At 39.9% G+C, this 15,516-nt stretch overlaps 1 protein-coding gene across 1 annotated transcript; it reads right to left on the reverse strand.

Annotated features, from left to right (window-relative positions):
* Positions 1–331: 331 nt before the first annotated feature.
* On the reverse strand, positions 332–4,817 carry LOC149121517 (vomeronasal type-2 receptor 116-like). Its single transcript, XM_089315555.1, has 3 exons — positions 4,668–4,817; positions 3,445–3,568; positions 332–1,245 (listed from the first exon to the last, which is right to left on the reverse strand). Exons 1-3 carry the CDS (start codon positions 4,815–4,817, stop codon positions 332–334), a joined length of 1,188 nt encoding a protein of 395 aa, XP_089171681.1.
* Positions 4,818–15,516: the final 10,699 nt, after the last annotated feature.

Raw genomic sequence — 15,516 nt, forward strand, 5'->3', positions numbered from 1 at the left:
CTAAAGTTAGTATAGAAGTCCAAAAACAGATAGTACAATTCTAAAAATGAACAAAGGTACACACCCTTCTACATATCAAAACTTTTTATTACACCACAGTAAGTAAGAGTGTGGCATTGGCTCAGAATTGGTTTGATCAGTGGAAAAGGACAAACTGAGGACATATCCATGCATATATGGAAACTGTATAATCATGGAACAAGGTGATCTTAATTGCTGGACTCATTGCCTAAACAACAACGGTTTTTAGTTTTGCTTATTTTACAGTGTTGGAATGCAACTTTCTTTTGATTACAAAGTTGAAAATGTGAAGAAATGCATGAGAAAAATTTCAGGATCCCCTAGAACTGCGTTGGTTCTTTAAAGCTTTCAAAGAATTTTTATCAGGTTTTATGAGAATAATGTAGCACTTGGGGGCAAAGATGCAGCCCAGGAGCCCTGCACTGGAGGCCAAGATGGAGAAGATCTCCACAGCCACCATGACCTTCCCCTTGGTGCTGTGGTAGACAGGCAGGAAGGTCACCCAGACACTGCAGAACACCAGCATGCTGAACGTCAGGAACTTGGCTTCATTGAATGTGTCAGGCAGATTCCTGGCTAGGAAAGCCACAGTGAAGCTGGCCAGGGCCAAGGAGCCCAGGTAGCCCAGGACACAGTAGAAGGCAGTGGCTGAACCCTTATTGCACACCAGGATGATGTGGTCAGGCTCAGAATGTGCATCTAACTCAATAAATGGAGGAGAAATTCCCAACCAGATGACACAGAGAGCCACTTGGATCAAGGAGCAGATGGGAATGATGAAGTTAGAAGCTCCTGATACCAGCAGTCGCCTCATTGTTCTTCCAGGTTTTGTAAATTTGAAGGCAAGAATCACAGTGATGGTCTTGGCCAGCACGGTGGAAACAGCCACTGTGAACACAAGGCAAAATGCTATTTGCTGGAGGAGGCAGGTGGCTGTGTTGGGACGGCCAAGGAAGAGTAAGGAGCAGAGGAAGCACAGGAGGAGGGTGATGAGCAGGATGTAGCTGAGGGTCCTGTTATTGGCCTTGACGATGGGAGTGTCTCGGTGCTTCACAAAGACCCAGAGGACTGCAGCTGTGAGGACAGAGAAGGACAGAGCCACGGAGGCCAGAGCCGTCCCCAGGTCATCCTCAAAGGCTAAGAATGTCACCAGCTTGGGGAGGCAGCGGTTTCTCTCCATGTTTGGGTACTCGTGATCTGCACACGGGATGCACTGCTCTGCATCTGCGGAGAAAAGGAAGACTGTTTCCACTTCACAATTTGCTCCTTTTTCCCTGTTAAGGAAAATGGTCCCCTTTGCAATGTCATGGTGAGTCCAGCCTGCTCTAATGTGTACCAGGACACACTAAAGTATATTTCTGCACTCCTGACCCAGAGAGAATGCTCATCTCTAGGTGTAGGAAGCTCACTGAAACAAGCTCCTTAGCACATGGGGCTCTGGGGACTCATTTTGTCACTCAGAGATATTTCTTTCAGTGTTTTATTTTCTCAAAGTGATGTATTTCCTGTATTTCATATGGGCATAGATTCTTCCAAACCCTTTTCTCTACTGTCCCTAGTGTTTTTCTCTGGAGAAGCTTGTGTTCACATGGGTTAAAATATTTGTCTGCGGTCACCAGGTTTAAGGTTTTTTTTTTAATACTCAAATGTAGATGACCTATTTAAAATATCTATCACTCCTAGGACTTCCATACATCAGTCAATACTCTAATTTCCTGCATGGACTCATCACTCTTTCCATATAAATGTTGATATGCTGTGATTGCATAGAAAAGAATTATTGCTACTAGTTTTTTTTAAAGTTTTTTTTTTATTTTTTTTTAATTTTTTGACAGGCAGAGTGGACAGTGAGAGAGAGAGACAGAGAGAAAGGTCTTCCTTTGCCATTGGTTCACCCTCCAATGGCCGCCGCGGCCAGCGCACTGTGGCCGGCGCACTGCGCTGATCCGATGGCAGGAGCCAGGTACTTATCCTGGTCTCCCAAGGGGTGCAGGGCCCAAGGACTCAGGACATCCTCCACTGCACTCCCTGGCCACAGCAGAGAGCTGGCCTGGAAGAGGGGCAACCGGGACAGAATCCGGTGCCCCAACCGGGACTAGAACCCGGTGTGCGGCGCCACAAGGCGGAGGATTAGCCTAGTGAGCCGTGGCGCCACCACTACTAGTTTTTTAATGGTTGTATGGGAGTAAGTGATATTTTCATCACAGTATTGAAAGAGAACTTTCCACTCCTTTTCACTGAAAGCATGGCTTGTTCATCATTTTAGTCATGTGAACACCACATGGACACCACATTGTCTCTGTTGAAGTAATACACTTCTGCAGCAGCAGCATGAAGGAAGTCATTAAGAACAGGCCAGTTGGTGACCATGTCTCTCTCTCAATCATATGTCAATTTAAGAAACAAAAGTAGATTCAGTGTTGTGGCATGATATGTAAAGCCACCAGCTGCAATGCCAGCATCCCTTATGGACATTGTTTTGTGTTCCAGTAATCCATTTCCAATCCAGCTCCCTGCTAATGGCCTGGAAAAAGCCGCAGAAGATGGCCCAAGTACTTGGGTCCCCTGAACCCATGTGGGAGACCCAAATGAACCTGGCTGCTGGCATCTGCCTTGCCAAACCTGGTCAATTGTGCATGTCTGGGGCTTGAATAAGTAGATGGAATCTCTCTCTCTCTCTCTCTCTCTCTCTCTCTCTGTCTGTCTCCTCTGTAACTCTTTGAAATAAAAAAAATATTTTTTAAAAGAAAGGAAATGATATTAGTTGGTCCACACTTGTAGTAAAGTGCTTCTCAGGTTTTAAGTTGGTAATCATACAAGCTTCATGGACTGGAGGACTGGAGGTGTTATGTAGTTGCATAGTTATTAGGATGTTTTGTCTGTATATTTCACTCTTATTTTCTCTTATTCTAGTATAGAAAACAAAAGGACAAAGGGAGGCATTCATTATGTGTACTACACAGCACGCACTATGTAAAAGACCCAGCACAGAAAGTAATACAGTATTTCCATCACAATTCCTGTGAAGTAGCTCCCTGTTTCTCAGGTGTGTATGGAAAAGTTTTGATTTCAAGATTTCTAGAAATCCTTAGGGAGCCTTAACAAACGCTCATCTGATATTTTTTGTTCAGACATTAGTAGGCCTACTAGAAGATCTCAGATTGAGACAGCCTCATCTAGCACTGGATGGAAAAGAAGGATATCAGAGAGAATCAGTGTCAGTGTTGAGCTAGAGAGGATGAGCACCACCAGACTACTGAGATGGCAAGAGTGAGCATACAACAAGTGTATGGAAAGAGTGAGTGAAAGTGTGCATAGAGAACAACGGGGCACTCTTATCCCATTATAAAGATTCTTGGTTTCCTTTTTATCTAGAAATATTTAAGATGGTGGAGTTTTCATAGTGAGTTACATGTTTTCTACCTGTATGATTGGAAATGTCTCTCTCTGGACAAATAACACAAATATAGCAGCAGAGAGCTCTTCCTTCCTGTGGCATTTTCCTGAATCCTGGACCACACCTCTGGCCACATAAAGACTGAGGAGTCTGAGGGGGAAAGAGAAGCAATGGTCATTGTTTTGCACATCATTAGGCACTGTGATAAGATGTCTCTATTTGCCCCATCACTCTGAAGGTTATCACTGTCTTCCCCATTCTCTGTCTTGTTGATTTTTTCATACATCCAATTTGTAGTTTCTATGATGCTCGTTCCAGGTTTGTCAATTGTCTACCAAACATTATGAGGGTACCTGATTGCTGTAATTTTGTTCATCACCAGATCTACTCTTCTAGGCCTTTGTTTCTTTCTACTACATTTCCTCCTCTGAAATCTTTAACATTCATATCATTATTCTGTAATGTGTATATTTGAGACTGCGTATTCAGAAAAAGACAAGGCCACAGAGAAATGATGAGCAAATGTTATAAAAATATGGATTGTGTATCTAATCCTCTTCTGGACTTCTAGATTCAGGAAGAGTATCAATTTCAAGAAACTAAGAATGCATTTTGGGCATAAAGCATGATAGTTACACAAATCACCCACAAAATTCCCTGGGGGATTTCAACAGTAGAATGATGATAAAACATTTGACCACAGCTGTGAGATGCTATGCAGAAAAGAAACTGCACTTATTGGCAACCACAATGACAATGAAAATGAGAATGTTTTCTACAAATAGGCGATGGATAGATCAACTTATAATTTACTTGTGTTCATGCTGCATTAAAATATATGACTCTCACCATATTTAAGATATCACTGTTCTTCTAAATCTATATATCTATATATATATACATGAAATGAAAATTTTTCACCTTATATAAATAAAAAATTGAAAAAATTTAGAATTTCTGTACACATGTATTTTGTAATTTTATGTCTATATACTGATATCTATCACTATTCATTAACATTGCTCATTTTAGTCACTCAACATCTGAATGCATAATTATTCCCAAAGTAAAAACAGCAATAACTAATACAAACATAAATTTCTAATACACATTGACTCATATATGTGTAAGGGACACCATATCTTTTGAAGCCAATATGTGAATTGAGAATTGAATGCTTATTTAAAATCTCGCACTTAATCTCCTCTCAGACCCTCTGTATGTATCGAATATTTCCATGGATCCACACCTTCTTGAATGCTATAGGCCATTCTATCATCTCTTCATTGAGGACCAAGCCTTGGTCATGTGCACTCTCAGAGGAGAACTCCCCGATTTTAATCAGCAACCGAAATCCAGCAGGAAAATTCACAATGTTGTGGATATCATAATGTGCCATATGGTGTCTTGTTTCATGGAAGGAAACATCCTCCCCAGCACTGTTGGTAAATTGGATTTTCTTCAGGAGTGGATGAAGCTGGAGGGGAGGCACAATTGGAAAGAGGGAGAACATTCAGATGAGAGGTGGGAGGTGCATATGACTGAGAAATCCTTCTTTTGCCTCCTGTGTATCCTCAGGTTTTCTATTTGGTGGAGGCTGACTTTTGTCTGAATGATCATCATATCATTGTTCAAATGCAGGGAATTCTACACCCCAACACCCATTAAAATGATGGGGACCATTTGAATCCAGAGAAATCACAGGATGTGTCTCACAGGGTGGCTGACCATGAAAGATTGTTAGAGGTTTAGGAAAGCTCATCTTAGTTTTCCAAATGTAAACAACATGGCTTTATATATGCGATATCTTGATTATTGTGATGGTTCCATAGGTGAGTGCAAACATGTGCACTTTTCAAATTATACCCCCTACCAAATAGAATGAAATCCTCTCTTTGACAAAAAATGGATGCAACTGGAGACCTTTATGCTTATGCTTACTGAAATAAACCAGTTCCAATCAGAAAATATAATTTGTTTTCTGTGATGTGTAGTAGTTACTATAGATGCAAAGAAAAACCCCACCATGTAGCAAAATGAAACTGATATCTTGGATTTCATTTTTGCTTATCATCTTGTGTAAGTTCCTGTGGAACATGGTCTTTCTACTTTTCATTTATGAATCATTATGATTACTGTGGCATTACACCTGTGATTATAAAGCAAATTGAAATGCTATTTTTGCAAAAATTAAAAAGAAAGGAAGGAGGGGAGAATGAGAGAGGGAGGGAAGGAAGAATGGATATCTTCTTAGAAATGTATCTATGAAATACATGAAATCTATTATGTTCATATCAATATTTTTTTACTTTAGCAAATTTGGGCTGGCCTTGTGGTGTAGCAGGTGAAGATGCTGTCCACAGTGCCCAGCATCCCTGTGAGTGCTGGTTAAATTACTGTTGTTCTACTGCTGGTTCAGATCTCTGCCAATGTACATGGGAAAGCATTAGATGATGGTCCAACTGCCTGGGCCCCTACACTCACATGAGAGACCCAGTTGAAGCTCCTGCATCCTGGCTTAGAGTGTTCCCAGTCCTGGTCCTTGCAGCCATTGTGGAGTGAATCAGCAGATGCAAGATCTGTCTCCTTTTCTCTTTCTGTCTCTCACTCTCTTACAGTAACTTTGATTTTCAAATAATTTTTTTTAGAGTTTAACAATATTGAATAAAATATCAGATGAATTCTGTTAAATAAATTAGAAATCCAAGCATAATTTTTCATAATAAAGTTTCTGGAACCTGACATCCCTGGCTGCTGCTGGCAAGTCCAAACTGATAAACATGTGTATACAGTTTATGTGTAATTCTATTTGTATAACATTTTCAATGAAATAATATCAGAAAACTTCCAACAGAGGCAAATTGATAGAAACAACCAAATTCAACAAATACTCAGGAGCCCCAACAAATTAGACCAGAAGAGAAATTCACTGCAACACATTGTGGCAACACTCAGCTCAGTGAAACACAAAGAAGAAATCCTAAATTGTGCCAGAGAGAAACAATGAATCATATTCAAGGATAATTTAATCATACTCACCCCAGACTTATCGCAAACACTACAGGCAAGGAGATAATGGCATGATATATTCCAAGTTTTAAAAGACAAACAATGACAACCTAGAATAATATACCTTGAAAAGCTAGTGTATATGAATGTAGGGAAAATAAAGATTTTCCAAGACAAACAGAAACTGAAGGAATTTGTATCCTCACATCCAACCCTACAACACTGGCTCAAAGACGTGCTGCACACAGAAATACAGAAACAAGAACTTCACTACAAAAAAAGGTGAATGTAGAAAATGAGCCAACTAAACTACAAACAAATCTCAAAATACATAAACAGCTTGTTTAAGGAACCATGACTGGAAAAAGACAGTATTTAATAATAGTCACAGTGAATATAAATGGCCTCAACTCGACAACCAAGAGAGACAGACTAGTGGATTGAATTAAAAAAGAGAATCTATCTATATGCTGCCTTCAGGAAACACACCTTATCAGCAAAGATGCATGCAGACTGAAAGTGAAAGGGTGGAAAAAGATATTTCAAGCTAACAGAAATCAAAAAAGAGCTGGGGTGGCCATCCTAATATCAGACAAAATAGACTTTAACACAAAAACTATTAAAAGAGAGAAAGAAGGGCATTATATAATGATTAAAGGATCAATCCAACATGAAGACATTACTATTATAAATGTATATGCACCTAATTACAGGGCACCTGACTACTTGAAAGAATTACTAAAGAACTTAAAGGGAGATATAGATTCAAATACAATGGTTACAGGGGCATTCAGCATGCCACTCTCACCAATGGACAGATCAAGCAGACAGAAATTCAACAAGGAAACAACAGAGTTAATTGATGCTATAGACCAAATAGACCTAATAGATATCTTCAGAACCTTTCACCCCACAGCCACAGAGTTCACGTATTTCTCCCCAGTACATGGAACGTTCTCTAGGATTGACCATACACTAGGCCATAAAGGGAGCCTCAACAAATTCAAAATAATTGAAACTATACCATGCAGCTTCTCAGACCATAGCACAGTGAAACTCAAAATCAACAACCCAAGAATCTCTACACCATATGCAAATACATGGAGAATGAACAACATGATTCTGAATGAACAGTGGGTCATAGAAGAAATCAAGAGAAATCAAAGGATTTCTAGAAACAAATGAAAATGACAGCACAACCTATCAAAACTTGTGGGATATAGTAAAAGCAGTGCTAGGAGGAAAGCTTATAGCAATTGGTGCCTACATCAAGAAACTGGAAAGGAACCAAACAAATGACCTCTCAATGCACCTCAAGGATATAGAGAAACAGCAGCAAATCCAACCCAAACCAGGCAGAAGAAAAGAACTACTATAGATTAGAGAAGAAATAAACAGAATTGAAACAAACAAACAAAAAACAATACAAAAGATCAACAAAACCAGGAGCTGGTTCTTTGAAAAAAATAAACAAAATAGACACACCATTGGCCCAACGAACTGAAAAAAGGAGAGAGAAGACCCAAATCCATAAAAGTAATGATGGTAATGGAAATGTAACAACAGACACAACAGAAATAAAAAGAATCATCAGAAACCATTACAAAGAGATGTAAGCTAACAAATTGAGGAACCTGGAAGAAATGGATAGATTCCTGGACCCTTACAACCTTCCTAAACTGAGCCATGAAGATATACAAAACATAAACAGACCCATAACCATGAAAGAAATTGAATCAGCAATAAACGCACTACCAAAAAAGAAGAGCCCAGGACTGGATGGCTTCACCACTGAATTCTACCAGACTTTTGAATAACAACTAACCCCAGTTTTTCTCAAGTTATTCAAAACAATTGAAAGGGGGGGAATCCTCCCAAATTCTTTCTATGAAGCCAATATCATCTTTTCTTTTTGACAGGGGAGTTAGACAGTGGGAGAGAGAGATAGAGAGAAAGGTCTTCCTTCCGTTGGTTCACCCCTCAGATGGCCACTGCAGCCGGCGTGCTGCACCGATCTGAAGATAGGAGCCTGGTGCTTCCTCCTGGTCTCCTGTGTGGGTGCAGGGCCCAAGCACTTGGCCATCCTCCACTGCTTTTTTGATCCACAGCAGAGAGCTGGACTGGAAGAGTAGCAACCAGGCAGAACCGGCACCCCAACTGGCACTAGAACCTGGGGTTCCAGTGCTGCAGGCAGAAGATTAGCCTAGTAAGCCATGACGCTGGCCACCAATATTTCCTTAATCCCTAAGCCCTGGAAAGACACAGCAGAGAAAGAAAACTATAGACCTATCTCCCTGATGAACATAGATGCAAAAATACTAAACAAAATCCTGGCAAACCAAATCTAACTACACATCAGAAAGATCATTCACATGAACCAAGTGGGATTCATCCCTGGTATGCAGGGATGGTTCAGTGTTCGAGAATCAATCACATTAACAAGTTGAGAAACTGAAATCATATGATTATCTCAATAGCAGCAGATAAAGCATTTGACAAAATACAATACCCTTTCATGATGAAACTTTAAGCAAATTGGGGTTAGAAGGAACATTCCTCAACACAACTAAGGCAATTTATGATAAACTCATGGCCAGCATCATATTGAATGGGGAACAGTTAGAGGCATTTCCATTGAAACTGACATCAGACGGGGATGCCCACTCTCACTATTGCTAGTCAATATAGTCCTAGAAGCTTTAGCCAGAGACATTAGGCAAGAAAAAGAAATTAAAGGAATACAAATGGGAAAAGAGGAAGTCAAACTATCCCCGTTAGCAGATGACATGATCCTATGTATAGGGGATCCCAAAAATTTTTGTAAGAGAATATTGAATCTCATAGAAGAGTTTGGTAATGTAGCTGGATACAAAGTTAATGCTCAGAAATCAACAGGCTTTTTATACACTGACAATGCTGTGGCCGAGCAAGAACTTCTCAGATAAATCCCAATCACAATAGCCACAAAATATTGAAGTACGTTGGGTAAATTTAACCAAGGATATCAAAGACCTCTATGAGGAAAATTACAAAACACTAAAGAAAGAAATAGAAGAAGAAACAAAAAAATGGAAAAATCTGCCATGTTCATGGATTGGAAGAATCAATATCATCAAAATGTCCATTATCCCAAAAGCAATTTACAGGTTCAATGCAATACCAATCAAAATACCAAAGTCATTCTTCACAGACCCAGAAAAAATGATGCTGAAATTCATATGGAGAAGCAGGAGACCGTGAAATAGCTAAAGCAATCCTTTACAATAAAAACAAATCCGGAGTATTCACAATTACAGAATTCAAGACATACTACAGGGCAGTTATTATCAAAACAGCCTGGTACTGGTTCAAAAACAGATGGACAGATCAATGGAAACACTGGAAATCAATCCAAACATCTATAACCAATTCATATTCAACAAAGGAGCTAAAACCAACCCCCTGGAACAGGGACAGCCTCTTCAACAAATGGTGCAGTGAAAACTGGATGTCAACATGTTGAAGTATGAAACAAGACCCCTATCATCATACACCATATACAAAAATCCACTCACCATGGATCAAAGATCTAGATATATGGCATAACACCATGAAATTAATTGAGAGCATAGGGGAAACCCTTCAAGACATTGGAACAGGCAAAGAATTCTTGAGAAAACACCAGAGGCACAGGTAGTCAAAGCTAAAATAGCCAAATGGGATTACCTCAAATTGAGAAGTTTCTTTACAGCAAAAGAAATAGTCAGGAAAGTGAAGAGGCAACCAACACAATGGGAGAAATTATTTGCAAACTACATGACTGGTAAAGAATTAACAACTAGACTCTATAAAATGATCAAGAAACTCCACAACAACCAACCCAATATAAAGATGGGCCAAGGACCTTAACAGACATTTTTCAAAGGAGGAAATCCAAATGGCCAACAGACTCATGAAAAAATGCTCAGGATCTCTAGCCATCAGGGAAATGCAAATCAAAACCACAATGAGGTTTCACCTCACCCCAGTTAGAATGGCTCACATACAGAAATCAACTAACAACAGATGCTGGCGAGGATGTGGGGAAAAAGGGACACTAATCCACTGTTGGTTAGAAAGCAAACTGATAAAGCCACTATGGAAGACAGTTTGGAGAGTCCTCAGTAACCAGAATATAGCCTTACCACATGACCCAGCTATCGCACTCCTTGGAATTTACCCAAAGGAAATTAAACTGGAAAAAAAGAGCTGTGTGCACTTCAATGTTTATTGCAGCTCAATTCACAATAGCTAAGACATGGAATCAACCTAAATGCCCATCAACAGATGACTGGATAAAGAAATTATGGGATATGTACTCTACAGAATACTGTACAGCTGTTTAATAAATGAAATCTGGACATTTGCAACAAAATGAAGGTATCTGGAAATCATCATGCTGAGTGAATTAAGCCAGTCCCAAAGGGACAAATATCGTATGTTCTCACTTATCGATGACAACTAACTGAGCACCAAAGGGGAAACTTGTTGAAGTGAAATGGACACTATGAGAAACAATGACCAGATAAGCCCTTGTCTTGACTGTTGAGGAAGAACTTACTATTTTATTCCTTTTAGTATTTTTTGTTCTGCTTAATACCATTGGTCGAACTCCTTAGTTAATACACAATTATTCTTAGGCATTTAAAATTAACAGAAAAGTGATCTCTGTTAAATATAAGAGTGGGAGTAAGAGATTGAGGAGATATACAGTTTGGCACATGCACACCCAACTTACCTCCAATGGTAGAGTTAGAAATATGCCAGGGGATTCCAATTCAATCCCATCAAGGTGGCATGTACCCATTCCATCTCACTTGTTAAAGTGATCATTTTAAGTACATAATTGTCAAAGAGATTTCACAAATAAGACCAGTGTCTGTAAATAATGAAGGATAGAATTAAAAGGGAGACAATGATCCTACGGGGGAAGCAGGATGCACAGCAGCCTCATAGAATGGCAAATGCCCTGAACAGCACTCCAGACTCAGAATCAACCCTTGGGTCATTCGGATCTGGCTAAAAGGCCCATGAGAGTCTCACAGGCATGGAAAGCCAAGGCACTGTGGCAAAAATGACCTGAATGAAACATCTCGGTGAATGAGATCCCAGCAGAAAGAATGTGCCATCAAAGAAGGAGGCACCTTTCTCTGAAGGGAGGAATGGACCCTCACTGTGATATGGCCTTGACTAAATAAGATCAGAGTTGGTGAACTCAGGAGGCTTCCAAAGCCTTGACAGCTCATGGCAAGAGCCTCGGGTGATTACTGACTTATAGATAAGAGTGTCAATTGTTAACTCAACAATGGGAGTCACTGTGCACCTGCTCTCCATGTAGGATTTCTGTCCTTAAAGTGTTGTACTATAAGAATTAACAGTAAAACAACTAGTCAAACAGTACTCTATATCTTGTGCGGTTGGGTGGGTGCGGTCTTTTGAAATCTTTACTTAGTATATACTAAGTTGATCACCTGTATATAAAGATAATTGAAAATGAATCTTGATGAAGAGTGGGATGGGAGAGGGAGTGGGAGATAGGGCGGTTATGGGTGGGAGAGAGGTTATGGGGGAAAAAGCTACAACAATGCAAAAATTGTACTTTGTAAATTTTTATTTACTATATAAAAAAACAATACCCTGATGGCAGTTAGTATCTGAACAGTGTGTATTAACTCTTGACTTTCAGAGTCTCCTGACACCTGTTGTGGGACAGCCAATTCTTTAAAGGACTATCATTATGTCTTCACTAATTTGAACCAAGAACTTCATAAATATTCTCTAACCTTATATTTGTAAGCCTTCTCGGCCAGTACATTTACTTTTAAAATGTGAGTCTATCAAATCACAAATAGGATGTTAATTAATATTGGATGTAATCCCAGAAATTACATAGTGAAGTAAACATGCTGAAGTCAATTTAATTTACATATATGTATAATATAGAATATATATTTATCTTCTGTGAGACATTCAATTTATTTGATTTACTCAAATAATTTGATCAGGATATTTTCCTGTTTCAGAGTCATTTTATGATAAAATGTGCACCCCACTGCTATTTGCCCCAGTAATGGCTCACAGAGGGCATGGACTACAGCACACAGCTGTAGGGGATATTATTATAGGGTATATAGTTGTTGTGGGATATGTCCAGAGTCCACATTTCCTAACCTTACATACATTCCAACAAAAAGAGTACCTTTGATCATTTTTTCTTCCCAGTCTTTGTAATGAGCTGTGTTAGGATATTCGAAACATTGCACTATACTCTGAGAAACATTATTCTATGATATGTCATTATAGAATCTGTATTGAAAATGTTACATGGAAAGCCGGCGCCGTGGCTCAATAGGCTAATCCTCCACCTTGCGGCGCCGGCACACCGGGTTCTAGTCCCGGTTGGGGCGCCGGATTCTGTCCCGGTTGCCCCTCTTCCAGGCCAGCTCTCTGCTATGGCCAGGGAGTGCAGTGGAGGATGGCCCAGGTGCTTGGGCCCTGCACCCCATGGGAGACCAGGAAAAGCACCTGGCTCCTGGCTCCTGCCAGGATCAGCGCGGTGCGCCGGCTGCAGCGGCGGCCATTGGAGGGTGAACCAGCGGCAAAAGGAAGACCTTTCTCTCTCTGTCTCTCTCACTGTCCACTCTGCCTGTCAAAAAAAAAAAAAAAAAATGTTACATGGAGCTAAACTCACTCCCTAGATTAAGTCTCATCAACAAATGCAGACATTTGGATTTCCACATGCAGAGATTTTAAATCAGACTGCTACCTCATACCCTATACAAATATCAACTCATAATTTATCAAGGATCTAAACCTAAAACCTGAAACCATCAAATTACAAGAGGCAAACATTGGGGAAACACTACAAGTCATTTCCCTGGCAAGAATTTCTTGGATAAAATCCAAGAAGTAAAGGCAATAAAGGCAAGAATATACATTAAGCTAAGTAACTTCTCATCAGCAAAAGACACACTCATCTAAGTGAAGACACTACTTACAAAATGGGAGAAAATATTTGCAAAACATGGTTCCAATAAAGTATTAATCTCCAGATGTATAAGGAATTCAAGAAACTTAACAACAACATAACCAACAATCTAGTTAAGAAATGAACTAAGGATATGAACAGGGATTTTTTCACAGGATGAAATACAAATGCCCAAGAGAAACATGAAAAGAGGTTCATGATCACTAACCATCAGGGAAGCACCAATAAGAACTAACGTGGGATTTCACTTCACCCCACTTTGAATGAATATTATCCAAAATTTGAAAAATAGCAAATTCTGCTGAGGATCAGGAAAAAAAGGTACCCCAATACAATGTTGATGGGAAGGATTATAAGCCAGTACAAACATAATGGAAGACAATAGAGGAACTCCTCAGAAAACCAATATTGGTTCTACAACATGGCCTAGTTGTCTCAGACCTGGGAATGTATCCAAATGAATTGAAATCAGCACAAGAAAGAGTCTCCTACACTCCCAACTTTATAGAAGCTCAATGCACAACACATAAGATGTAGAATCATCTAGAGGTCCATCAACTGATGGCTGGGAGAAGGAATTGGTGAGATACTTATATATATATAAAATATCATATTATATCATCTCACATATATGAATATTACACAGCCATAATTAAGAATGAAATCTTGACATTTAAAACTGGAGGTCATCACAGTAAATTACATAAGCCAGAGGTACAAAAATATTATGTTTTCTCTCATTTGTGTTAGTTAATATATGAGTATAAAATTGTGTGGACTTTAGATAATTTCCTATGTAATTATAAGTAGTGCTTCGCTAAATCAAATCATAGGCAGGCGCCATGGCTCAATAGGCTAATCCTGCACCTAGCGGCACCAGCACACAGGGTTCTAGTCCCAGTCGGGGCACCAGATTCTGTCCCAGTTGCCCCCCTTCCAGGCCAGCTCTCTGCTGTGGCCCGGGAGTGCAGTGGAGGATGGCCCAAGTGCTTGGGCCGTGCACCCCATTGGAGACCAGGATAAGCACCTGGCTCCTTCCTTCGGATCAGCGTTGTGCACCACCCGCGGCAGACATTGGAGGGTGCACCAATGGCAAAGGAAGACCTTTCTCTCTGTCTCTCTCTCTCTCTAACTGTCCACTCTACCTGTAAAAAAAATTAAAAAATAAATCAAATCATATTATTGACAATATGTTCCTCTTTCACACATTAAAAAAATTAAGTGGTTGCTACTGAGGACTCTTGCAGTACGAGTAATGCTATGTTATTAATATGGGTGTTGGTTGTAGTATGATAAGATGACAAAAAACTCTTTTATCTGTAGACTTATGTGCATTTCTTAGCATATAGACCATTTTAAAATTATTTTTAACATGTTGCATAGCAGAAAATATATTTAAAATGTTCCATAGCAGATAACAAATTCTCCACACATAGATAACAATTACAGATGTATCTATGCCCAGTCTGTTGTGAAAGAACCCACTTTCCATTATACCTGATCATGGCAATCTCAACATGAAAACATGGTCATGTGGTACTGCAATAAAAATACCTGAGAATGCCATCAGGTGTTCAATAAATGTCCTGTTCTGGGAGATGTTTACCTGCCATGGAAAAATCCTTGGTTGAGTTGCATCTCCTGGAGATCCCTTTTCTATTTGCTCTGAAAGCATCTTATGGAGGGCATGGGCCACTGCATACACAGCATTGTAGATGAAATAGCTGGAGTCAGATATGGTCAGCATGTCAATGCGTCCTGGGAAAAACTCAAAGGAAGCATTTGGTGGGCAGACTCCAATTGTTCCACAAAGTGACCCAGGAGGTAAGCAGTGAAAAGCATGAAGCCATAGTTGACTGAGGAAGAAATCTTCTGGGTAGTGGGAAGGGTCCACTGTCTTGACAAAATGGTTGAGGCCAGGGATTTCTTCCTTGTGGTGTGAAAATGAGAAGCCTCCATGAAAAGAGTGCAGCATGTGGTCTGTCTCCTTCACAACTATCTCCCACTTTGCAGCCATGATCCACACCTTCCCCAGGGTTAAATAGTATTTGCTTAGAAATTCCATGATATACACACTCCTTAC

The sequence above is a fragment of the Oryctolagus cuniculus genome, chromosome 16, assembly GCF_051225735.1.
Source record: "Oryctolagus cuniculus isolate XC-2025 breed Fujian yellow rabbit chromosome 16, ASM5122573v1, whole genome shotgun sequence".
NCBI lineage: Eukaryota > Metazoa > Chordata > Mammalia > Lagomorpha > Leporidae > Oryctolagus > Oryctolagus cuniculus.

Coding starts and splice junctions, on each gene's coding strand:
- LOC149121517 (XM_089315555.1), bottom strand. CDS start 4,817: ATGGCACATTATGATATCCACAACATTGTGAATTTTCCTGCTGGATTT. Junction 3,569..4,667: donor GGCCTATAGCATTCAAGAAG/GTGTGGATCCAT, acceptor TTTCCCCCTCAG/ACTCCTCAGTCTTTATGTGG. Junction 1,246..3,444: donor AGACATTTCCAATCATACAG/GTAGAAAACATG, acceptor TTTTCTCCGCAG/ATGCAGAGCAGTGCATCCCG.